Raw genomic sequence first — 27319 nt, 5'->3', positions numbered from 1 at the left:
CTGAAATAACTGCTCGCGTACTGTGCATTTGGATTACTGGGCTAAACGCTCGAACTAAAAGGAGGTATTTGGACAGACTTTATCGAACAAAACAAACATTTATTGTGGAACTGGGATTCCTGGGAGTGCATTCCGATGAAGATCAAAGGTAAGTGAATATTTATAACGCTATTTCTGAGTTGTGTGACACCTCTCCTTCTTTGGAAAATGGCTGTATGTTTTTCTGTGACTTGGCGCTGACCTAACATAACCGCAAGGTGTGCTTTCGCCGTAAAGCCTTTTTGAAATCAGACACTGTGGCTGGATTAACGAGAAGTTTATCTGTAAAATGGTGTATAATACTTGTATGTTTGAGGAATATTAATTATGAGATTTCTGTTTTGAATTTGGCGCCATGCAATTTCACTGGCTGATGGTTAGGTGGGACGCTAACGAGAAGTTAGCTTCTCTGGGATAGGTGGCAGTATTTCCACGTCGGGATGAAAAGCGTGTCCAATGTAACCGCCTGCTACTCAGGTCCAGAAACTAAGATATGCATATTATTAGTAGATTTGGATAGAAAACACTGAAGTTTCTAAAACTGTTTGAATCATGTCTGTGGTAAGGCAGAGGTAGCGGTCCTGCTGCTGGGTTGTTGCCCTCCTACGGCCTCCTCCACGTCTCCTGATGTACTGGCCTGTCTCCTGGTAGCGCCTCCATGCTCTGGACACTACGCTGACAGACACAGCAAACCTTCTTGCCACAGCTCGCATTGATGTGCCATCCTGGATGAGCTGCACTACCTGAGCCACTTGTGTGGGTTGTAGACTCCGTCTCATGCTACCATTAGAGTGAAAGCACCGCCAGCATTCAAAAGTGACCAAAACATCAGCAGGAAACATAGGAACTGAGAAGTGGTCTGTGGTCACCACCTGCAGAACCACTCCTTTATTGGGGGTGTCTTGCTAATTGCCTATAATTTCCACCTTTTGTCTATACCATTTGCACAACAGCATGTGAAATGTATTGTCAATCAGTGTTTCTTCCTAAGTGGACAGTTTGATTTCACAGAAGTGTGATAGACTTGGAGTTACATTGTGTTGTTTAAGTGTTCCCTTTATTTTTTTGAGCAGTGTATGTTTTTCATGTGTTGGCATGCGGGGCGCTATCCTCGGATAAACGCATGGTTTCCTTTCGCTAGTGTCCCACTGATCCGAAAGAAGTTAACTTCCTGACTGATGTCTTGAGATGCTGCGTCAATATATCCACAATTCTCCTACCTCATGATGCCATCTATTTTGTGAAGTGCACCAGTCCCTCCTGCAGCAAAGCACCCCCACAACATGATGCTGCCACCCCCGCGCTTCACGGTTTGGATGGTGTTCTTCACCTTGCAAGCCTCCCCCTTTTTCCTCCAAACACAACAATGGTCATTATGGTCAAACGGTTCTATTTTTGTTTCAGACCAAAGGAAATTTCTCCAAAAAGTACTTTCTTTGTCCCCATGTGCAGTTGCAAACCGTAGTCTGGCTTTTTTTATTGGCGGTTTTGGAGCAGTGGCTTCTTCCTTGCTGAGCGGCCTCTCAGGTTATGTCGATATTGGACTCGTTTTACTGTGGATATAGATACTTTTGTACCTGTTTCCTCCAGCATCTTCACAAGGTCCTTTGTTGTTGTTCTGGGATTGATTTGCACTTTTCACACCAACGTACTTTCACCTCCAGGAGACAGAACGAATCTCCTTCCTGAGCGTTATGACGACTGTGTGGTCCCATGGTGTTTATACTTGCACACTATTGTTTGTACAGATGAGCGTGGTACCTTCAGGCGTTTGGAAATTGCGGTCCAAGGATGAATCAGACTTGTGGAGGTCTGGTTCATCCTTTTTTCTGAGGTCTTGGCTGATTTCTTTTCCCATGATGTCAAGCAAAGAGGCACTGTTTGAAGGTAGACCTTGAAATACATCCACAGGTACACTGCCAATTCACTCAAATGCTGTCACTTAGCCTATCAGAAGCTTCTAAAGCCATGACATAATTTGAGAATTTTCCAAGCACAGTCAACTTCGTATATGTAAACAGACCCACTGGCATTGTGATACTGGAATTATAAGTGAAATAACCTGTCTGTAAGCAATTGTTGGAACAATTACCTGTGCCATGCACAAAGTAGATGTACTAACCGACTTGCCAAAACCATAGTTTGTTAACAAGAAATTTGTGGAGTGGTTCAAAAACAAGGTTTAATGACGCCAACCTAAGTGTATGTAAACTTACGACTTCAACTGTATATATATTTTTTTTTATCAAACTGCATAGTTGGTTAAGCGCTTGTAAATAAGCATTTCATGTTAAGGTCCACATCTGTTGTATTTGGCACGTGCCAAAATTTGATTTGACATGGCTGTCTCAGAAAATGGACATCAAAATGTTCAAATATAATGATATAACTCCAACTATCCCCAATGATTGTACAGATCAGTAGCAGAGTTTCTGTCTAGATCAATTGCCATTCTCTGACCTTGGCTAATATATCTTTTTTTGCCATGGTATTGTTTTGGTATTGAGTATCGTAATACTAAACCTGGTATGGAAGTCCAAATTCTGGTATTGTGACAACACTACATCACTTAAACACTGAACCTGGGTATGACTTAGGCCAGTGTGTGATGCTGTGAAACACCAACAGAAAACTCATAGGCCCAGACCAGCTAGGTTATAAAGCCAACACAAATACTACCATCCCCTTCACTCATTTACATTACATTCAGAACAAGACAGCCAATACTTGTAATGCGACAGATGGATTGAACAGAGTTGCTCTGCAGGCAGAGTGAGGTAGACATGGCTTTGCCTACTTTAGACACAGAGGTCCTAGGCAGGAAGTAGGCTGCTAGGCAGGCAGTAGTTAGTATATGACTCTACATTAGACTGGCAAGGCTGCATTTAGACAGGCAACACAATTCTGATATTTTTTTCCACTACTTGGTCTTTTGACCAATCACATCAGATCTTTTCTGAGCTGATACGATTAGTCAAAAGAACAATTAGTGAAAAAAATATTAGAATTGGGCTGCATGTCTAAAAACAGCCAAATAGACATGGCCTACCAGAGTGGTAGTAGTAGGCAGTACCTTGGTCTGTGAGGCTACAGGGGGCGTGCTGAGCAGGGCTTTGTGGTGACCAGCATTGTTCTGCGGCGTGCTGATCCTGGGAGACACGTAGGAGCGGGGAGAGGAGGCGTCTGACGTCAACGACATGGGGGACTGGTTCGACTGCTGGGCTGTTGGGGGTAACAAAGGGTGGAGAATGATTAGACATCTATCTGGTTTAGATACTTTAAAAATCAACAGTGGCAAGTTGGAATAGGAAGGTTGCCATTGTGGATCTAAAAACAAACAAGGAAGCCAGATAAAACAACAGGGTGACTGAAGGCCTACCTTGGTTGGAGAGCTGGGCTGCTTGGGAGAGCAGAGTAGTGATGTTGAAGGCTGACGGGCCAGCTGTGAGGATCTTATGAAGCAACGACTGTAACGACGCTTGAGTGACAGCAGCTTTGAGGACTGGAAATAGAAGGGGGAAAAAATAAAGATGAGTGAGGAAAGCTTGGAAATATGGGCATTTATCTAAAACCATAACATGATCCCTAACATCACCCCTGTTTTAGAGCCATCAGATCAGCCCCACTAAGTGCGTGACCAAACAAAATGTAAACAATGGAGAAATTAAATTCTATGACTAACTACTCTCTAGCTGGTACAAATGTCTCTTGACGTAGGAGCACACTGAATCAGGATTGTGCAATATTACGATAGTATCGTCTAGCGATGATGATTGACAGCCATCGACGATGGTGACGACATCGTGATATGACAGACAATGGTTTACCCTATTTGAACTTGACTGGCGCCGCACAGAAGGCCTAAGAACGGAGTCGGCTGGCGCCCGAGTGACATTGTACCAAATAGGAATAGGCAGATTACTCAATCTGTTTCAATAGAGCAGAACACAAGAGAGGAATGTAGGCTAGACAGAGCGGTGAATTTCACCAAGACAGTGCAAAATGTCTAGTCAGAAAATATTGTTTCCCTTTTTCCTCGCTCTGTCATATGCATGGGCTTTTATAGCCGAAAACAATTCATAAAAAAAAATATATATATATTCTTCCAATAAAATGGACACTCAACTACAGTAGGGCAAAAAAGTATTTAGTCAGCCACCAATTGTGCAAGTTCTCCCACTTAAAAAGATGAGGCCTGTAATTTTCATCATAGGTACACTTCAACTATGACAGACAAAATGAGGGGGGAAAAATCCAGAAAATCACATTGTATGATTTTTTATGAACTTATTTGCAAATTATGGTGGAAAATAAGTATTTGGTCACCTACAAACAAGCAAGATTTCTGGCTCTCACAGACCTGTAACTTCTTCTTCAAGAGGCTCCTCTGTCCTCCACTCGTTACCTGTATTAACGGCACCTGTTTGAACTTGTTATCAGTATAAAAGACACCTGTTCACAACCTCAAACAGTCACACTCCAAACTCCACTATGGCCAAGACCAAAGAGCTGTCAAAGGACACCAGAAACAAAATTGTAGACCTGCACCAGGCTGGGAAGACTGAATCTGCAATAGGTAAGCAAATTGGTTTGAAGAAATCAACTGTGGGAGCAATTATTAGGAAATGGAAGACATACAAGACCACTGATAATCTCCCTCGATCTGGGGCTCCACGCAAGATCTCACCCCGTGGGGTCAAAATGATCACAAGAATGGTGAGCAAAAATCCCAGAACCACACAGGGGGACCTAGTGAATGACCTGCAGAGAGCTGGGACCAAAGTAACAAAGCCTACCATCAGTAACACACTACGTCGCCAGGGACTCAAATCCTGCAGTGCCAGATGTGTCCCCCTGCTTAAGCCAGTACATGTCCAGGCCCGTCTGAAGTTTGCTAGAGAGCATTTGGATGATCCAGAAGAAGATTGGGAGAATGTCATATGGTCAGATGAAACCAAAATAGAACTTTTTGGTAAAAACTCAACTCGTCGTGTTTGGAGGACAAAGAATGCTGAGTTGCATCCAAAGAACACCATACCTACTGTGAAGCATGGGGGTGGAAACATGCTTTGGGGCTGTTTTTCTGCAAAGGGACCAGGACGACTGATCCGTGTAAAGGAAAGAATGAATGGGGCCATGTATCGTGAGATTGAGTGAAAACCTCCTATCAGCAAGGGCATTGAAGATGAAACGTGGCTGGGTCTTTCAGCATGACAATGATCCCAAACACACCGCCCGGGCAACGAAGGAGTGGCTTCGTAGGAAGCCTTTCAAGGTCCTGGAGTGGCCTAGCCAGTCTCCAGATCTCAACCCCATAGAAAATCGTTGGAGTTGAAAGTCCGTGTTGCCCAGCAACAGCCCCAAAACATCACTGCTCTAGAGGAGATCTGCATGGAGGAATGGGCCAAAATACCAGCAACAGTGTGTGAAAACCTTGTGAAGACTTACAGAAAATGTTTGACCTCTGTCATTGCCAACAAAGAGTATATAACAAAGTATTGAGATAAACTTTTGTTATAAACCAAATACTTATTTTCCACCATAATTTGCAAATAAATTTATTAAAAATCCTATTGGTGGCTGACTAAATACTTTTTTGCCCCACTGTATATTGTGTCTAGCGGTAAAAAAAAGGGAAAAGGGCTTTATTCAATATGAATTTGACTTTGGGCTACTACGCTTTCATCGTTCTTTGGATGAAACACAGGCATGCAAGGTTAAAAACCGAATGTCCAATATAGCCTATCATAGAAGCTTTATGACAAACTATTTTCCTAATAGCTCTTGAAGAAGGTACTTTTGTCCTAAAGTTGCCACTTTGTCTGGTTCTTTTTGAAAGTCAGAGGCTATAGGCCTAGGCTATTCTCAATCACAGCTTTATGAGAACTGGAACAAACAATAGCCTATTAAGAGAGGAGGATGAGGCAAAGCAATTAGTATCCAGTTCTTTAGACTGTAGACTTTGCTTCTATCCAACCCATGATTTATAATGTAACTCACTGGGACGATAAACCGAAAATGACTGACATTTTTGAGTCATACTGAAGCAATTTTGCATATGTCGGTATTTTTCGATGATTACACAATATTCCTTCATGCATTAAACAATAGCCTATGGAGCAGCACGGCATATTTGAAAGCGAAACGGCACAGGAAAAAATAATAATTGCGCTCCCAGAGCTCAACACTCATCTATGTCGTTTCATTTGAACTAAGACTACAGCAGCCAACCAGAGCTGTGTTCTGTTCCATGCTTCCCACACCTGTTGGCAGATCTCAAGTGATGTTGCAAGTAGCTTCGCTCATTAGCGGGGGGGAAATTAACAGCGATGAAGAAAATGCAGTCCCGGAAACCCAAGAACAAATACTGCCAAAGAAGGATGCTACTTACCTAGTGACATTAACTTTTTGAGAATACAGGGGGTGCTGTTTTCGCATTAGCATAATTGCCTCTACAGATTAAACTGCCTCATTCAATTATTGCTGTTACTATATGCATATAACCATATACCATTGGATAGAAAACAAGCTATGGTTTCTAAATCCGTTTCAATTTTGTCTCTGAGTGAAACACAAGTCGTTTGACAGCACATTCCCTGAGCAAGAAGAAGATTGCAAGATGTGTATGCTCGCTTCAACGCTCTGCCTATATATGGTCACGCCACCTATGACCCGAAACACACTTCATTCGTCTTCCTCTGGGTGTCAGGAAGACGTCAGAGGAGAAATGTTTTGTTTATCTTGTACTGACGTGAAATAAGACCTATTTCTTTAGCGTGACCGACAACTTCCGGTTTTCTGAAACGCGCGTTTTAGAGGTGCAATTGTCTTTTGTTATGCTGACGTTACGGATGAAAACTATCTCCGTCTCGAAGTTTGTTTGATACATGTGACCATATCATCGTAATGTATGTTTTTTCAATATAGTTTAATCAGATTATTTGAATTTTTTCGGGAGTTTTGCCGTGTTCCGTTCTGTGAGTTTTTTAACTTTGGACAGGGACCGTGCCAGTCGACCAGTACCCAGGCTAAATGAAGAGGGAAAGTTGCCATTGTGAATGGATTGAACGACTCATCAGGACTAAGGACACCTTGATCAACATTCTGATGAAAGATCAGCAATAGTAAGACCCAATTTACGATGTTATTTCATATATCTGTCGTGCATGTGAACTGGTCGGGCGCGCCCAGCTGGTTCTGGCTGGCGTGGCTATGCTAATTTAGCGCTACATTTTGTTTTCGCTATAAAATATTTAATAAATCTGAAATATTGTTTGGATTCACCAGATGTTGGGCTTTCAATATCTGTACGCTGTGTATTTTTTCTGAAATGTTTTAAGACAAGTAATTAGTTATATAACGTTGGTCTCTGTAATTGTTCTAGCTGCATCAGCACTATATCAGATTGCAGCTGCAATGTAGAACTGTGATTTATACCTGAAAAATGCACATTTAAAAAAAAAAAACTATGCTATACCATAAATATGTTATCAGACTGTCATCTTATGAAGTTGTTTGTTGGTTAGTGGCTATATATATTTTAATTTAGTCGAATTAGTGATAGCTACTGACGCAGGAAAAAAACTGTTGGAGTAAGAAAATGGTGTCTTTTGCTAACGTGTTTAGCTAATAGATTTACATATTGTGTCTTCCCTGTAAAACATTTAAAAAATCTGAAATGGTGGTTTTATTCACAAGATCTGTGTCTTTCATTGGGTGTCTTGGACTTGTGATTTAATGATATTTAGATGCTACTATTTAATTGTGACGCTATGCTAGCGATGCTAATCAGTGTGGGGGGGGTGGGGGGTGCTCCCGGATCCGGGTTAGGTACTCGGTAGAGGTTAAGCAGTGTGAGGCAGTGTGCTTGTACTGTCGCAAAACTATAGCAACCACTCCAGGAAACACAAGCAACTTAACCTACCATTTGAAACACAGGCATGTAATACAGCATGACGAAGAAAAATGAGGCAGAGGCCAACAAGCGTCATGACAAGAGCAAAGCCCAGGCAACAATCCATTATGGAATCGTTTGCACACACCTCCCTAAGCAACACATGCATTTAGCTACACCCGTAATAACATCTGCTAAATATATGTGACTAATAACAATTGATAATTTGATTTGAACACATTCTGACTGAAGGAATGAATGAAATAAGATGCCATAACGTACCACATTGCAAAAGACATCAATTTAAACAATTGAACATCGGGTTCAAGAAGATGGTTCACACTCTGGACAAGAAACACAAAATGCCATGTACAAGAAATATCATGCCAAAATAACATTGGAGCTGAAAACGGTGTACTATTTCGTGACAACAACTGGAGCCCTACATGTAATTGACACTGCACTACATCGATGCCGATTAGAAGCTGCGCAGCCGGTGCTTGGAGACGACCACACTGGGGAGATAATAGCCCAGGCCAGGGGCTGCAAGACTCGTTAGAAGCCTGGGGATCAGCCAAAAGAAAAGCATCAAACGTTGTGAAAGCCACCAACCGAAATGGATGAACGAGGTTGCTGTGTTTTGGCCATCGACTTCCCCACGCGATCGGTATGTATTGTAATCAAGTTAAATAAAATTGGGTAAAAAGTTACAGGCCTACATTTTGATTGTATTTGGAGCAAATATGCTGCAATTACCAAACACCAATATACTGACAGACTTGAACTTGGTTCAAAATATTACATTCAAAATCAGAATTAAGAAATCAATGCATAACTAAATGAATGTTTAAAATACAGGGCTCTTTCTGTAGCAGCGTTAAATTAATCTTATAAATCATATGATGGATCACTTGGTAACTTAGGCTAATATGGCAATTTATTTGACATTGTCTAAAAAGGGAATTAATGGAGAGTACCTGTAGTCTTGCTAACACCAGCCTTTACATCATTGCAGCTCGCTGTGTACTCACGTGAGGCGCAAGTCAGCCAGGCTAAAGTAACTGTGCACCTCAACCCAAAAAATAGATTGTAATTTATCAATTACGATATAGGTTTTTGTCCATGCTTTAGCCCGCTCCTCATTAGCCGACTGTCACTTGGTTCCATCAGACACACCTGTTCCATACTGAAACTCCACCAGAAAGTAATATTAGAAGGATTTTCCCGCACTTATCTTTTGTAATGATTCATCCAGTGTTACAAGAATGGCGCAAATGTAAAGGGCTGCCGTGCTTCAAGCTCTTAAGAAACTTTGCAGTATTTAAATTATTTGCCCAGGAAATCAGAGCGGCGGTAACTCAACAGCAATACGACTTCCCCGAACCAGATCCTTTGTTCGTATCCCCCAGGGCAATTGAACTGATGCCAGAGGCTGTTCCAAAACTCCGCAGGCGGAATAGAGGCACTCGGAGCTGACTTTTAGTCCGACTCAGGAGGCGCACACATCACCCACCGCTTCAGAGTAGATTACTCGCTAATGTTCCTTCTGTGGATAATAAAGTTTGAGCTCAGGTCAAGGATTTCCTTCCAGAGAGTAATCAGGGAATGTAACATACTCTGTTTCACAGAAACATGGCTCTGAGGATAGTCCGTTCGGCCCGTTGGTTGAATAGGACATGTTGTACCCACTGTGAATATTAAAACCTATTATAACTTGTTATGGATAGGGGGCAGCATTTTCACATTTGGATGAAAAGCATGCCCAGAGTAAACTGCCTGCTACTCAGTCCCAGTTGCTAATATATGCATATTATTAATAGATTTGGATAGAACACACTGAAGTTTCTAAAACTGTTTGAACGATGTCTGTGAGTATAACAGAACTCATATGGCAGGCAAAAACCTGAGAAAGAAAATCCACCCAGGAAGTGGGAAATCTGTTTGTAGTTTTTCAAGTCATTGCCTATCGAAAAAACAGTGTCTATTGGGTCATATTGCACTTCCTAAGGCTTCCACTAGATGTCAACAGTCTTTAGAACCTTGTTTGATGCTTCTACTGTGAAGGAGGGGGGAAAGGGAGCTGAATGAGTGAGGTCTGCCAGAGTGGCATGAGCTGACCATGCGCGTTCACAAAAGAGTTAGCTTGCGCTCCATTGCATTTCTACAGATAAAGGAATTCTCCGGTTGGAACATTATTGAAGATTTATGATAAAAACAACCTAAAGATTGATTCTATACTTTGTTTGACATGTTTCTACGAACTGTAATAGGACTTTGTCTGAACTTTTGCCTGGACTTGCCCGCGCCTCGTGAGTTTGGATTTTGGAACTAAACACGAACAAAAGGGAGTTATTTGGACATAAATGGACTTTATCAAACAAATCAAACAATTATTGTGGAACTTGGATTCCTGGGAATGCATTCTGATGAAGATCAAAGGTAAGTGAATATTTATAATGCTATTTCTGGCTTCTGTTGACTCCACAACATGGCGGATATCTGTATGGCTTGGTTTTGTGTCTGAGCGCTGTACTCAGATTATTGCATGGTGTGCTTTTTCCGTAAAGCTTTTTTGAAATCTGACACAGCGGTTGCATTAAGGAGAAGTGGATCTAAAATTTCATGCATAACAGTTGTATCGTTTAGCAATGTTTATTATGAGTATTTCTGTAAATTGATGTGGCTCTCTGCAAATACACCGGATGTTTTGGAACTACTGAACATAACGCTCCAATGTAAACAGATTTTTGGATATAAATATGAACTTTACCAAACAAAACATATACATGTATTGTGTAACATGAAGTCCTATGAGTGTCATCTGATGAAGATGAAAGGTTAGTGATTAACTTTATTTCAGCTTTTTGTGACTCCTCTCTTTGGCTGGAAAAATGGCTGTGTTTTTCTATGAGTTTGCTCTGACCTAACATAATTGTTTGGTATGCGTTCGTCGTAAAGCCTTTTTGAAAATCGGACACTGTGGCTGGATTTACAACAAGTGTATCTTTAAAATGGTGTAAAATACTTGTATGTTTGAGGAATTTTAATTATGGGATTTCTGTTGTTTTGAATTTGACGCCCTGCTGTTTCACAGCCTGTTGACGCTAGCGTCCCACATACAAGCCCTTAACCTCACTAGGGTAAGTAAAAATGTCACTGTAAAGTCTACACCTGTTGAATTCTGCGCATGTGACAAATATAATTTGATTTGACATAAGGGCTGACCTCATTAAGTTGCATGATCGATAGGCTGTTGTTTGGCCCAAAAATGTTTGGAGGTCGAGCTGTGGAAAATAAATGATTTTTAATTATGGCACCTGTCTGAGAGGACTAAACCATTGGAAGCCGCAGGGATGGCACGCCAGTATTACATTTACATTACATTCACAAATGTAGGCGTATAAATGTCCCCATTTGATCGTCTTAACTTCTTTGGGATAGGGGGCGCTATTTTCACTTTGGGAAACAATCGTGCCCAATTTAAACGGCCTCGTACTCTATTCTAGATTGTACGATATGCATATTATTATTACTATTGGATAAAAAACACTCAAGTTTCTAAACCCGTTTGAATTATATCTGTGAGTAAAACAGAACTCATTTTGCAGCAAACTTCCTGTCAGGAAGTGAAAAACCTGAAATCGAGGCTCTGTTCCAGGGACTTCCTATTCATTTGCTTGACATCTATGGATATCCATGCACTTCATACGCCTTCCACTAGATGTCAACAGGCAGGGGGAGGTGGAATGGGGTGTCTAGCTTGATCTGATGTCGAACAAGAGCTCTTGGAATGACATGACCCCAAATTTCCTTTGTTCAGCAAGGCGCGGGAAGGAACCCTGGATTGCCTTCTGAAAAGCGTTCGGTATAGACGGCTAATATCTCCGGCTTTGATTTTATTTGATACATGTGATAATATCATCGTAAAGTATGTTTTATCAGTATAGTTTTATCAGATTATTGAACGTTTATCGGGAGTTTTGGCGTTTTCCATTCTCTGCGTTTGGTGAAGATGGACAACTTCGCGCCACTTGGCTAGCTTTGGTTGCAAATTCGACAGGAGAAGAGGACATTCTAAAACCAGACAACGATTTATTCTGAACAAAGGACTCCTTGTACAAGATTCTGATGGAAGCTCAGCAAAAGTAGGAACCATTTATGATGTTATTTCGTATTTGTGGAAAATGTTTAGTAATATTTTCCGCCCTCATTGCAGGCGCTGTCTCGCTATAACGTAAGCTGTATGTCGTACTAAAGTTATTTTTAGAATTCTAACACGGCGATTGCATTAACTAATGTATCTTTCATTTGCTGTACAACATGTATTTTTTAGTAAAGTTTATGATGAGTTCTTTGATTAGATTAGGTGAGTCAGAAATATGTCCGGATAATTTTGTGCAGTTTGGCTACGTATTCACATTGTAAAACCACGATTAGTACCGCTAAATATGCACATTTTCGATCAAACCCTATATGTATTGTGTAATATGATGTTATAGGACTGTCATCTGATGAAGTTCGTCAAGGTTTGTGAATCATTTTATATCTTTTGCTGTTTTTTTTTGCGATCGCTACCTTTGCGGTGAATGAATGCGGTTGTGTGGTTGGCTATTGTGGTACGCTAATATAATGCTATATTGTGTTGTCGCTGTAAAACACTTAAAAAAAATCGGAAATATTGGCTGGATTCACAAGATGTTTATCTTTCATTTGCTGTACACCATGTATTTTTCATAAATGTTTTATGATGAGTATTTAGGTATTTCACGTTGCTATTTAGGTATTTCTGTAGTTATTCTTGCTGCTTCGGTGCTATTTGTGATTGTAGCTGCAATGTAAAACTATGATTTATACCTGAAATATGCAAATTTTTCAAACAAAACAGATTTATTGTATAACATGTTATAAGACTGTCATCTGATGAAGTTGTTTCTTGGTTAGTGACTAACCAAGAAACAGGGGTTCCGCTACTCACTGTGGAGCTACTCAAATGGAGAAAAAAAAATCTCCCTCAAACAGCAAGTAAACAAAGTCTGTTTTTACATCCATTGAGAATGAGAAATTGTTGTCAAAGTAGCCCGTTTGTAAAATCTTTACAGTGCTCTCCCTTTCAATAACCACTAAGCATGAACGTGGGGGGGGGGGGTGGCATGCTCCGATCCGGTGGAATAATCATAAACCAGGCTTACCTGATTACTTATCCCTTGTGCAAATAGCCTACAGCTGGGTCTGTCTGTCCAGAGCTCATTGAGGGCCCAGAATAATTTATACAATGGTTGCAAGTTTGCTAGAGAAAGCTTCAGGCAGGACCAAGTTAATACGTTTCAAGTTCCTTGCAGATAGTCCATGCGTAGCCAATGTGATTTATAGAATATTTATTTTAAATCAGGATATTTCCTACCTACAATGTTTTTATTTGTTTGCTTTATGTAGAGGGGGGCTCAGGAACAATTGTTTTTTCTGGTTAGCATATATTGATCTCTGGCACCCTCTAGTAATTTGTGTCTTCATTTTTAAATGGCAGTTCCTAAAGCATCAGAAAAGCTCAGTAGACTGCATATATAGTTGATTTTATTCAAACATGGGGTGTCTATGGAAAAATACACAGCTTAAAATTTCAAATGTGTATTTTTCCATATAGAGACACCCTGTTAAAGCCCTTAAATGAGCTCTGGACAGACAGACGACTCTCGGTGGACCAAGATTGTTTTTAGTCGGGGACAGCCCTACAGGAAATCACCCAACCCTATAACAAACAGCAGTATTCGGTTTAGATTCCAGGTCAATTTATAGTGGCTTGCTAACGGAAAAGCCATTTTAGATTTAATTAAGACCCTTAAGTGGAGCACCAGTGACTAAGAGATTTCTCTAGGTTTAGGTGTGTAGCACTGAGTGAGGGAAACCAGCCCTGGAAGAGACCAGAGCATCAGCAGGAAAACACTGTCTGACCAAAAGTAGTACATCACTCCTAAGGCCGAGGAAGTCAAAACACACATGCTAAACCAAACAGGCTTTACTCAACAGTAGCCTGGTCCCAGATCTGTTTGTGCGGTCGTGCTAACTCCTATGGTCGTTGTCATGTCATAGAGGAGTAGGCAAGACCGCGCACACTGATCTGGGACCAGGCTAACTATAGACCATCTTCAATGACTCAGAGGCTTACTGGTACAACAGACCACAAACATATACAAGCCCCCCTTTGTACCTCACTATTGTTGTCACGATACCATCATTTTGATTCCGATACCCATACCAGGTTTAGTATCACGATACTCGATACCATTGGATAAAAAGGCGTATTAGCCAAAGTTACAGAATGGCACTTGATCCAGACAGATCTTTTGAGTTCAATATCATTACATTTTTATTGTTTTGTCAATTTTTCAGAGAACGCTATGTATGCATTCATTAATACATTTGCTTTTACCAAACTACATAACAGTCATAATTTATTTGAATGGTAAATCTCTGTTGATAAACTTGGTAAATCAAGATGTAGCCAAGGCCAATTCACAATACAGACTTGATTCCATCAAGTGGAGTATGAGCATACATTGAATTATTGAGCTTGTATTGGCTGATTTCATTGGGCTACATCTATTTGCCTTCCATTTGGGACTTATTTTATTGTACTTAACATGCATAGAAGAAGCACTCTTTTTTTATAACAGCGTGTGCTGTCTGTTTAAGACCTAATGACTCATTCTCACACACACACCCCCCAGAGAAACAGCACAGATGTGAGGCAAGGGAGACGATGTGATCGAATAACGTTTTTGGCAGTGATTGAAAATCAGCATATTTTGCATTATGGTTTGCATATCATCACAAACAAAGTACTAGGGGAGTGAATGGATGTTAGCTTCAGCTGTAAGCTAGCAAGGAAAATTAGCCTACAAAGCTGGAAGCTACTGGTATCTTCTTGCATTGTGTTCTAGCCTGTAATGGACTCTTTTGCGAACAGTAATTAACAGTTGCAACATTTCTACATCCTGTGTTGCATTATTCAAGTGTGTTAACTTCTGTGCAGCATGAGTGGGGAGATGACATGATGCAGCCCAGATTCCCAGTGAGTGAAGTGGTTCCTCAGGACAGGCTAGAGCTAGCAATGAGTAAGTGTAGCAGGCACGGTGCACTCGCACTATAAGGGGACATCGGCTGTGCTGATAGACAGACGATCTCTCAATTAGTAGACGACGTGAAACATGACAGAAGTACAGAAAGTTTCATGTCCTAGTATAGAAACGAACTAAAATTGCAGTATACCGTGCAACACTACATCAATATGCGATTTCACTTGTGTTTTTTTTTTTTAGAGAGTGCTCCTCAAAACATAAAGAGCATCTCATAGTTATGCAATGTTTCTAACAAATCTGAAATGGTCACGGCTCAGAATACAATTCGAAACCCGAAGGCACACATGCTTGAAGACAAGTAATAAAAGCATTACGATGGCTTTGAGTATCTTATGTTGGCTTCAAGTAAAGATATTGCATTCTGGGCCAGGCTCAGGGATCATAAAGCAGTCAGACAGGATGACACGCTCGCCCCAGACAGCCAGTGCCAGCCATGTTCTTTTCTGCATGGCCAGTCATCGGTGCATATAGAAGCAGGATTGGGCTGCTGCAGAGCCCCGATCTGTGTGACAGAGGGCCCTGCTGAGCACATTTGCTCTGGAGCACTTAAGCACCAGGCATGACACGCCAGACAGGGTCAGCCTCCAACCAACCAGACCCTGACTAATAGTAGCATTAGAACACAGGGCGCCAGGTAGCCTAGCGGTTAAGAGCATTGGGCCAGTAACCGAAAGGTTGCGGTTTTGAATCCAAGCCGACTGGGAGAAAAATTTGACGATGAGCCCTTGAGCAAGTCGCTCTGGATAAGAGCATCTGCTATCTTTTGTAAACATGATACAAACTCCACCAAGAGAGAGGAAAGAGACCAGAGAGGGAAAGATTGTGTCAGATCGTGGAATGCGCATTCAAATAAAAAAATTCCTTGACAAATTTTTAGATGGTCTGCAAAAATGTACTTATTTCTTGCGAACTGTAAAAATCAGTGTGGACCAAACTGACACGCTCTCCCCAATACTTATTGTTTCTGCAGTGAGTATTCACCCTCTTCAGAGAATGATGCATTATATATCTGCAGAAAAACATTGACCTCAAAAAGCAGTATGCAAATCAGGGAGACAAATGAACGGCTCTTTCACCGTTGAGGAGATGGGAAACATTGCCCATGCTACTTCAAATGGGCCGGACGGTGCATTCTGGGCGATTCTGAGTGAATGGGAGTCTATTGAGCATTATCTCAAAAACCCAACATTAGCACAAATTTCAACAAGAAATACAAATATTTTCAGAGATGTGAGAATTAATTTGCTATCTGTAATATTGTATAGCTTTGGAATCTTGACAATACGTACTATTGAGGAAAATAGGCACGTTTCAACATACACACCGACTTTGAGAAGGAATTTCGTGACGAGTAGCTTAGCAACTGTGTGACGCTGCATGACAACGTGAACGGTCGACAGTGCTGGGTCGGGCGTTACACTGACAGCGGCATAGCATTTTGGTGCACCAGAACTACCTTAATTTCCAATGGAACGCAGCATTTTCCTTGCAGCATTGAGTAGCAGAGACAGTTGCAGTGCGTTCTGTGGGGTGCATACGTTGTATTTATCGAACGTACGCGGAAAACTATGCGTAGATAGCTTGACAGAAATGGTACAAGGTGAATGTTGAACTTTTGTGGCACACATATCCAGATGATTCTGCGTACCATTTTGCACAATGACGCCATAGGTATGATGGAGATATTCTACGTTCCTCCATTCACTGGATTCCCATCTACTTTCTATAACATCTCAGGCAACAGCACCATGCAATGCACCCTGGACTAAAGAGGCAGACAAATAGGAAAAATGGGCTAGACTCCGTTAAATTACACATTCCTCAAGGTAGGAATGTCGCAAAATATGATCAATGGCTCAATCAGACATCCTGGAGTTGTGACATCAGCCAGCATTGAAATCTGACATGTACGATATCTGAAAGTCGTATTCCTATTAAAATTCCAGTGTAGTGAGAGCTACTTTACCACAGTTCTAAGTCATACAGGCCGGATGTAACCCAGCTTGAACGCCAATAACTCAGATACACGTGAAAACGTGAAATGACCCAGAGAATCAATAGATCATCCGATGCACAAAACAATAACACTCAAAATGGGTGAACATTTCCTTTGATGCAGACATGGCTGTCACTGATTATTATATATATTGTTTTAAATGCAAATGTAATGATATTGAACTCAAGACGCCAAACGACTGAAGTAAGAAGTAGCTGAGTTTATCTGTCAGAATCAAGTGCCATTCTGTGACTTTGGCTAATATGCCTTGGTATTGAGTATCCTGATACAAAAATTGGTATCAAAGTCAAAATTCTGGTATCATGACAACCACAGTCAGGCACCACTACCAATATGGAAGACCTCAGAAAAGGCCACTCACACTCCTATGTTGGACAACCTGTGCGTATATGCATACACAGGTAACCTGTTAGTCAAGTGTACATAAAGTTGAAGTCGGAAGTTTACATACACTTAGGTTGGAGTCATTAAAACTTGTTTTTCAACTACTCCACTAATTTCTTGTTAAACTATAGTATTGGCAAGTCAGTTAGGACATCTACTTTGTGCATGACAAGTCATTTCTCCAACAATTGTTTAGACAGATTATTTCACTTATAGTTGACTGTACCTTTAAACAGCTTGGAAAATTCCCGAAAATGATGTCATGGCTTTGGAAGCTTCTGATAGGCTAAGCGACATCATTTGAGTCAATTGGAGGTGTACCTGTGGATGTATTTCAAGGCCTACCTTCAAACTCAGTGCCTCTTGGGAAAAGCAAAGAAATCAACCTAGAAAAAAAATGAGACCTCCACAAGTCTGGTTCATCCTTGGGAGCAATTACCAAACGCCTGAAGGTACCACGTTCATCTGTACAAACAATAGTAAACAAGTATAAACATCATGGGACCACGCAGCCGTCATACTGCTGAGGAAGGAGACTCGTTCTGTCTCCTTGAGGTGAACGTACGTTGGTGCGAAAAGCGCAAATCAATCCCAGAACAGCAAAAGACCTTGTTAAGATGCTGGAGGAAACATGTACAAAAGTATCTATATCCACAGTCAAACGAGTCCTATATCAACATAACCTGAAAAGCCGCTAAGCAAGGAAGAAGCCACTGCTCCAAAACCGCCATAAGAAAGCCAGACTACGGTTTGCAACTGCATATAGGGACAAAGCTCGTACTTTTTGGAGAAATGTTCACTGTTCCGATGAAACAAAAATCGAACTGTTTTGCCATAATGACCATCGTTATGTTTGGAGGAAAAAGGGGGAGGCTTGCAAGCTGAAGAACCCCATCCCAACCGTAAGCGCGGGGTGGCAGCATCATGTTGTGGGGTGCTTTGCTGCAGGGGGGACTGGTGCACTTCAGAAAATAGATGGCATCATGAGGGAGGAAAATTGTGTGGCTATATTGAAGCAAAATCTCAAGACATCAGTCAGGAAGTTAAAGCTTGGTTGCAAATGGGTCTTCCAAATGGATAATGACCCCAAGCATACTTCCAAAGTTGTGGCAAAATGGCTTAAGGACAACAAAGTCAAGGTATTGGAGTGGCCATCACAAAGCCCTGACCTCAATCCCATAGAAAATGTGTGAGCAGAACTGAAAAAGCGTGTGCGAGCAACGAGGCCTACAAACCTGACTCCGTTACACCAGCTCTGTCAGGAGGAATGGTCCAAAATTCACCCAACCTATTGTGGAAGGCTACCCGAAACGTTTGACCCAAGTTTAAACAATTTAAAGGCAATGCTACCAAATACAAATTTTGTGTATGTAAACTTCTGACCCACTGGGAATGTGATGAAAGAAAAAGCTGAAATAAATCACTCTACTATGATTCTGACATTTCACATTCTTAAAATAAAAGTGGTGATCCTAACTGACCTAAGACAAGGAATTTTTAATAGGTTTAAATGCCAGGAATTGTGGAAAAACTGAGTTTAAATGTATTTGTTTAAGGTGTATGCAAACTTCCGACTTAAACTGTACCTGCCTAGTACCTGTGTAGTGTCCTCAGAGGGCAGTAAAAGAAAGGTTGAAAGACTACTGGTCTGAGTCACCATCATGACCAAAACAAACACTCCAATCTTAATTTGCTTCAGTACCCTCTTTTGTGTGTGTGTCTGAGCTATTACTGTGTTGTGGATAGAAGGGTAAGAGAATACTGGGTCTAAGAGATAAACAGATGGCGCTGACCCATAATTTGCTGGCTGCGAAAGCATTTACCACCATAACCCTCACATGTAAGACTCGTCAGAGGACATGGTGTGTGCGCACGTGACTCTCTTACCCTCGTTGATCTTGGCCATGTCGACGCTGGCGTTGTTAAGCTGTAGGGCGGTCTGAAGTGCTGGGAGAAGCTGTCTGAGCAGTGAGGGGTCCTGGAGCAGGGGGGTATGGACGGGGGACTGCAGGACCGGGGACACGGGCACCGTGGTGGAGGCCGAAGAGGAACCGGGGGTAACCGATGTGGGGTTCAGGCCCGAGCCTGAGGAGGACGCCAATGCTGGCTGCTTCTCCGCCTGAGCCGACTCTGTGCAGGGAGGGAAGAGAGGAGGAAGGGGAAGGAGTGAGGGAGGCAGCCTTGTCAGATCTCAAATGTGAAAAGCATTGGCACATCTGATTCTTCACGATTTTATTTGCAGGTGCAGAATAGGAAACGTTGAGTAAAGCTTAGCCTAATATACACAGTTAATACTGGCAAGTGCAGTGTACAGGAATGCCTCTGTCTAGGCAACAGACACGTTTATTAAAGACAGGGTCTGCTCCAGTGGAAACTGCCTCAAAAGTGGAATCGCATTTTCAAATGACAATTCAGCAATTGGGTGTGTCGAACAAGTGACATTCATATAGTAGGGTCTGAAATGATTCACTGTTATAAGGCAACTTTTTTCATGAATTTAAGCAAAATTTCAAGGCTTAAAAACCCTAGATGTAGTTACAGTATGGAATTCACAACTAAATGTTTGCCAGCTAGATATCTTAACTATTAAGTTAACTGTCTAAAATGTTCTAAATGCTCTGCAGTTGTGCATTTGGTTTGCTAATTTAGTAGCTAGTTAGCTATCTAGCTAAGCGATTAGCTTCTACCAAAATCAAGCGTCGCAGAGAACCCTATCCTGGATCAAGAGCCTTGCAGTCTAATATGTTTTGGGCATGCAGCAAACTGAGTAGTATTTTAGAGTTACTTGTATGAACTGGGATGTCTGTCCTTAAATAGTTTAGATCAGAGACAGTATAAAATATTTGCGATGCACTCGTTACCATTTATTTAGAATTCTCTATGGGATTTTACATGTACTTGTTAGCATTGCTAGAAAATAGCGTCCCTTGTGCAGGTATTACCGAATATCCCAGTATGGCACAGGGTCGGTATGAAGGCATGACACCACCCAAGCCTACTTTTGTACCTTAATGGGAGACCTTGTAGAAAAGAAAAGTGCAACATTTTTTAAAGACTTACTAGCAGCAGTATAGCCAGTGGCTGATGTAGCCTGCTGCATGGCCTCCCGTCTGTAGTCCCTGTCTTTGGGGAAACTGTTGACCGGCGTCAACTTAGTGGAGGACTCCTTCTGCCTCTGCTCTCTGTGAAACAAACAAACAGTCAAGTTAGAGCTCAAGTTTGCATCTCAAATGGCATCATCCATCCATCACTACTTTTGACCAGGGCCCTAAGGTAAGTAAAATACATTGGCACTCAAAGATGAGGAAGATCTGCGCAAAGGTAGAGCCCTATATAGTATGTTTGAATTTTTTGCCCGATTCAGTTTAATCTGTATGAAAAAGCCAACTGAAATTTACTCCTGAGGTGCTGACCTGTTGCCCCCTCTACAACCACTATTATTATAATTATTTGACCCTGCGGATCATCTATGAACGTTTGAACATTTTGGCCATGTACTGTTATAATCTCAACCCAGCACAGCCAGAAGAGGACCAACTACCCCTCAGAGCATGGTTTCTTCCTAGGTTCATGCCTTTCTAGGGAGTTTTTCCTAGCCACTGTGCTTCTACATCTGCATTGCTTGCCGTTTGGGGTTTTAGGCTGGGTTTCTTTATAGCACTTTGACATCGGCTGATGTAAAAAGGGCTTTATAAATAAATTTCATTGAGTTAAGTTTCTCACCAAATTCCATTTTCTCCTTTTAGTCCAGGTTTTTGTTTTTCCCAGTTTTTGCTCACAAAAATCCTACCCTTTAATAGAAAACAAAATGTTCTAAATCATGGATCGGCAATTAATTTAGGAAATCTGTTAGTGTTCTACCTAATAAAAGACGTGATCGCGTCTCAATCAAGGTATGAAAATGTTATTTTCAAATACAATCTATTGTTGGGCTTAGTCGTGGTCAATTTGCAGTGTTCAAATTATAATGATGGGAAAAGAAATGTCTGGGTTTTGGGTGTAGTTACCCTTTAATTCAAGTGTGTACAAGTCAGAGACTGTTGTTTGGTTAGCAATGTTTCTGTAGCGCTCCTGTGATTGCAAAGTTTGCAAAACAAAATGGCCACAGGATTGATGCAAATAATGATATAATTCTGTCAGGTAGGCTACTTTGTAGTTAGTCTCACGTTGCCATACTTAAAATCACGTCGTCACGCCTCCCTTTAAAGTCTGGAGAATTTTGTATTGCAAAAACCTTTTGAATGGTCGACTGGGATTTTGATTGGATGTTACATTTCAAGAACCCTCCACCCACACGCCCATAGAACGGGTGCTGTGTGTTATATACGTCACTGTTTTCCGTCCGGGTAGTTGTTGCCTATGCTAGTTTAAGTGTGGCCGATAGTCTGCTATTTATAGAAATTGAAAGTGGATTACGCTGGTAAAAGTGAAACATCACAGCACGTTCTTTACCGCTCTGATGACAAAAACTTTTTCCCCTAGTCTCCATTCATCCACGTGGCCACTGGCTGTGCTACCACCAAAAACATTAAGATTGGGTCCTTGGTCAAACAGCAGAGGCAATGGGAGAACCTACTCAAGTAAATACATGTTTTTCTTTATTAAACCATGTATTATTAGCTAGCTGGCTGGCTACAAGTAGGCCACTTTGTAGGCTAACACAACTGAGCTGCTAGCTAGCCAACTTTCCACACTATTTAGCTAAGTGAATTAAATGTAATCACCTAACATCCTATTAGCTAGCAAAAAAATAGTCACCAAAAGCGTAAATAACAGCCATGGAAGAGGGTGAAATTGCTGCTGTCATTAAAGGGATAGTGTAGGCTAATACCCTAGGCAGCAGATTGTGCAGATCTAGTGCCCATGCACTATTGGCTGCCTAGGCTAGCTATTGGATAGGGCAGGTCATTTTGTGGGAGGACATTATGAAAAAAATTCTCCAGTTCCAGTCCCTAGATGGGAAAACTGAGGACAGAGCGATAAATGGCAACATAATATTCAGTTCTGTCTAATTTGAGTATTATGAAGCCGATTTCTGTGATGTTTTCTGTCTTCAGACATGGAAAGCTGTCAACGCCTGTTTGCAGATGGAGAGGCCCCAACAGACTAAGGGCATGGGTTACATGTGTAGGCCTACCTATGTCAACAAATGTTGTATACAAAAAGTTAAAATCTACAACAATTGGAGCAGGCCAATCATGCTGGAGGTCTGCAGGCTTCTATTTCAGACAAGCAATAACACACCTGATTCAACCTTATGAGTTGACAGGCAAGTGCGCTATTGCTGGGCTGGAATTGAAGTATGCTCACCCTGTAGATCAGGGATCATTGGAGCAAGGTTGGCCACCACTGGTCTTTTGTTCACCTAACCGAGCACTCCCCCATTCTCATCGACAGAGCTGTAGTGGAGCAGGTTGAGAGCTTCAAGTGCCTTGGTGTCCACATCACCAACAAACTAGAATGGTCCAAACATACCAAAACAGTCGTGAAGAGGGCACGACAAAGCCAATTCCCCCTCAGAAAACAAAAAAAAATTGGCATGGGTCCTGTGATCCTCAAAAGGTTCTACAGCTGCAACATTGAGAGCACCCTGACCGGTTGCATCACTGCCTGGTACAGCAATTGCTCAGCCTCCAACCGCAAGGCACTGCAGAGGGTAGTGCGTACGGCCCAGTACATCACTGGGGCTAAGCTGTCTACCATCTAGGACCTCTATACCAGACAGTGTCAGAGGAAGGCCCTAAACATTGTCAAAGACACCAGCCACCCCAGTCATAGACTGTTCTCTCTACTACCGCATGGTAAGCGGTACCGGAGTGCCAAGTCTAAGTCTAGGAGAAAAAGGCTTCTCAACAGTTTTTACCCCCAAGCCATAAGACTCCTGAACAGGTAACCAAATTGCTACCCAGACTATTTGCATTGTGTTAAACCATTATTAAAAATGAACTACTGTCAATGTTGATGAATCACATCACAATCAAGAGGGGGTGGTGTTCTGTCTAATGTGTCTGTTGTATTCCCAAATGAACATGTCCTTTTGTGTAGTTGTAGAACTCCAATCTGTTTTATTTCATTGTCACACTCAGTATATTAGCTATGTGAATCTATTTGCAGCTTATCATAAGGCATGCATCGCCAATGCACCCATAAGCCTACAGTATGATGGCAATACTGGCCTTATGGGCATCTTATCTGAAGCAGAGAATAGCTAAATTCATACACTGTTTACACGTTGTGTTATATGTTCAGTTTAAAATGATACCAGTAGACAATGTTCAGTATGAGGCAAACCATATACCAGGTTTGTACATGCCTTGTAAGTGCGGACATAAAATTGTTTCGCGGAAATCCAACCCTTGTCATGTAAGTACAGCATGAAAATAAGGAGACAATTAGGCTTCCTGGAGATTAGCATTAGATGTTAATTTTATTTGATACATTTTTGCACGGTTGCTCCTAAGGCACTAATCTGGTGAGTGACTTTGGAGCTCCGCCAAAGCAATGCATTTGATTGCGAGGCGTCACTGATCAAATAAAAATAAAATGTTATTGGTCACATACACGTGTTTAGCAGCTGTTATTGCGGGTGTAGCGAAATGATAGCTCCCAGCTCCAACAGTGGAGTAATATCTAACAATTTCACAACATATACCCAATACACACAAATCTAAGTAAAGGAATGGAATTAAGAAAATATAAATATATGGACAAGCAATGTCAGAGCGGCATATACTAATAAGCAGTAGAATAGAATACTGTATATACGAGATGAGAAATAAAAAATATGTAAACATTATTAAAGTGGCCAGTAATTTCAAAGTCTATGTATATAGGCAGCAGCCTCTAACATGCTAGTGATGGCTATTTAACAGTCTGATGGCCTTGAGACTGAAAAACAGCTTCTGTCTCTCGGTCCCAGCTTTGATGCACCTGTACTGACCTCGCCTTCTGGATGATAGCGGGGTGAACAGGCAGCGGCTCGGTTGGTTGTTGTCCTTGATCTTTTCGGCCTTCCTGTGACATCGGGTGCTGTAGGTGTCCTGGAGGGCAGGTAGTTTGCCCCCGGTGATGCGTTGGGCAGACCACACCAGCCTCTGGAGAGCCCTGCGGTTGCAGGCGGTGCAGTTGCCATACCAGGCGGTGATACAGCCCGACAGGATGCTCTCAAATTGTGCATCTGTAAAAGTTTGTTAGGGTTTTAGGTGCCAAGCCAAATTTCTTCAACCTCCTGAGGTTAAAGAGGCACTATTGCACCTTCTTCACCACACTGTGTGGGTGGACCATTTCAGTTTGTCAGTGATGTGTACGCCAAAGAACTTGAAGTATTCCACCTTCTCCACTGCGGTCCCGTCAATGTGGATAGGTGGGGTGCTCCCTCTGCTGTTTCCTGAAGTCCACAATCATCTTGTTTTGTTGACGTTGAGTGAGGATATTTTCCTGGCACCACACTCCCAGAGCCCTCACCTCCTCCCTGTAGGCAGTCTCGTCATTGTTGGTAATAAACCTACTGTTGTGTCATCTGCAAACTTGATTGAGTTGGAGGCGTGCGTGGCCACGCATTCATGGGTGAACAGGGAGTACAGGAGGTGGCTGCGCATGCACCAGGTTTCCAAACTCTCTTTAGAGGATTACTGCCATGGAACTTCCCCATGCTTCCTGTTTCAGGGAAGCCTGGTTCACGAGAAGGCTACTTTGTAGTTAACATTTAACTGGAGAAGGTTTTTTGGAAAGCCTTTTCATCTCTACCAGAACTTTTATAATTATTAGCATCATCGCTAACGGCTACACAAAATGTAGAAAGGGAAAGGTGGATACCTAGTCGGTGGTACAACAATGCATTCAAATGAAATGTGTCGTCCGCATTTAACCCAACCCCCTTGAATCAGAGAGGTGCGGGGGGCTGCCTTAATCATAACACGCGGCTTCAGAAAGTTCCAGAAATATATGAAAAACTGATGAATTTTGTTAATGTCTTATGATTAACTTAATGAATGCATTTTCTAATAATTTCAACAAATGTAGTTGATTTCCTACTAAGCTAAGTTCAATACATTCTTGAATATTGTTGAATACCAGTTTTAAATGTCTGTATTCCAAGATTCTGGCCGCGTTCTCCGAAATGTGGATTTTTTAAGGCCCTACAAAGGGAATGGTAACTTACAAACAATATGGCTTGTTATGTTACATTTAATTCAATAACAAATCAGAACAAGGGTAGAGCAAAGCAAAGCCATCTTAGTCTCCGTTTTTTGGTAAGCGGTGTTTATGAATTCAAACATCAGTTTCACAGCTCATCAAGGACTGAAGAGACAAGCATTTTAAAAATGAATAGAAAACCAGGCCAGCCAGCACAGGTCAGCTCAACTAGGCTCAGTAGTGTGAAATCGGTATTATGTTAATGAAAATGGCATAATGCGTACCTCTCCAGCCACTCTTTGGGTTTCTCCCACTGTGAGACCTCGGTCCTGCAGTTGTAGTAGTACTTCTTCCCAGAGGAACTGATGTGCTCTGACCAGTCATCTTTATCTTCATATGGCTGAGGAGTAGGGAAGAGGACATTTATGTAAGGGAGAAAGGAAAAAGGTTAGTGAGGGAGAAGGGAACATTTTATGTTGAGGACCTCCCGAGACAGGAATACCACAGGATGCCAACATCTGCCGAGACACTGGTCTCACAACAGCGGACCTACCAGGTGTCATGAACCACAGAGAGCTATGGCAAGCCATCATTCGGTGCATTGTGCCGCCACAAGCAAGCAAGCAGACCGAGGGCATTTACAATGTCTTCAGAAAGTATTCATACCCCTTCACTTATTCCACTTTGTTATGTTACAGCATGAATTCAAAATGGATAACATTTATTTCGCACCCATCTACACACAATACCCCATGACAAAGACAAATCATGTTTTATAAGTTAGCAAATTTATTGAAATAGTAATATCTGATTCACATAAGTATTCACATCAGAGTCAAGAAATGTTAATCACATAGTCTTTCTGGGTAAGTCTAAGAGCTTGGCACACCTTGATTGTACTATATTTACACATGATTTAAAACAATTCTTCAAGCTCTGTCAAGTTGGTTGTCGCTAGACAGCCATTGAACTCTTACCATAGATGCCACTCAGGAACATTCAGCATAGTCTTGGTAAGCATTGTATATTTGGCCTTGTGTTTTAGGTTATTGTCCTGCTGAAAGGTGAATTTGTCTCCCAGTGTCTGTTGGACAGCAGACAACCAGATTTTCCCCTAGGATTTTGCCTGTGCTTAGCTCTAATCTGTTTATTTATATCCCAAAAATATGGAGTGTGATACTCAGGCATGTTTGTTTTGAAATATTATATTATGTACAGGGTTCCTTCTTTTCACTCTGTCATTTAGGTTAGTATTGTGGAGTAACTTTTATTGTCCTCAGCACAAGGTGCAACTGTGCAATGATCATAATGTTTAATACGCTTCTTGATATGGCACACCCGTCAGGTGGACGGATTATTTGAGCAAATAATAAATAATCACTTACAGGGGTGTAAACAGATCTGTGCACAAAATTTGAGCAAAATAATATTTTTGTGCATATATATACACTTTTTTTTTTGTGCATATGGTGTTGTGTTTAGGCCAGTGACAAAGTCTCAATGGAATCCATTTTAAATTCAGAGGAACAAAATGTGGATAAAGTCAAGGAGTTTGAATACTTTATGAAGGCACTGTAGGGTAGAGAGGGAGGAGGACATTTAGGTAAGGGGGAGAGAGATAAGTGAACAGGAAGGAGGTGCAGGGGGACATTTAGGTAAAGAGGTAGAGGGAGAGAAGAGGACATCTTCGGTAAGAAGGGAGAGAGAGAGAGA

The 27319-nt window shown here is 41.6% G+C and overlaps 1 protein-coding gene across 1 annotated transcript in view; it reads right to left on the bottom strand.

Moving 5' to 3' along the window:
• The window catches only part of LOC129859479 (WW domain-containing adapter protein with coiled-coil-like), a 58873-nt gene that overhangs the window by 11242 nt on the left and 20312 nt on the right, over positions 1 to 27319 (bottom strand). Inside the window, exons 5-9 of the mRNA XM_055929317.1 lie at positions 25891 to 26006; positions 20531 to 20652; positions 19358 to 19600; positions 3419 to 3541; positions 3113 to 3261 (exon numbers count right to left, since the gene is read on the bottom strand). Of these exons, the coding sequence (XP_055785292.1) occupies positions 3113 to 3261; positions 3419 to 3541; positions 19358 to 19600; positions 20531 to 20652; positions 25891 to 26006 (753 nt within the window). The remainder of the gene's footprint in view (positions 1 to 3112; positions 3262 to 3418; positions 3542 to 19357; positions 19601 to 20530; positions 20653 to 25890; positions 26007 to 27319) is intronic.

The sequence above is a fragment of the Salvelinus fontinalis genome, chromosome 7 (genome assembly GCF_029448725.1).
Source record: "Salvelinus fontinalis isolate EN_2023a chromosome 7, ASM2944872v1, whole genome shotgun sequence".
Classification (NCBI taxonomy): domain Eukaryota; kingdom Metazoa; phylum Chordata; class Actinopteri; order Salmoniformes; family Salmonidae; genus Salvelinus; species Salvelinus fontinalis.
The sequence above is the reverse complement of the archived record's forward strand: the minus strand, read 5'-3'. Positions and strand labels throughout refer to the sequence as shown.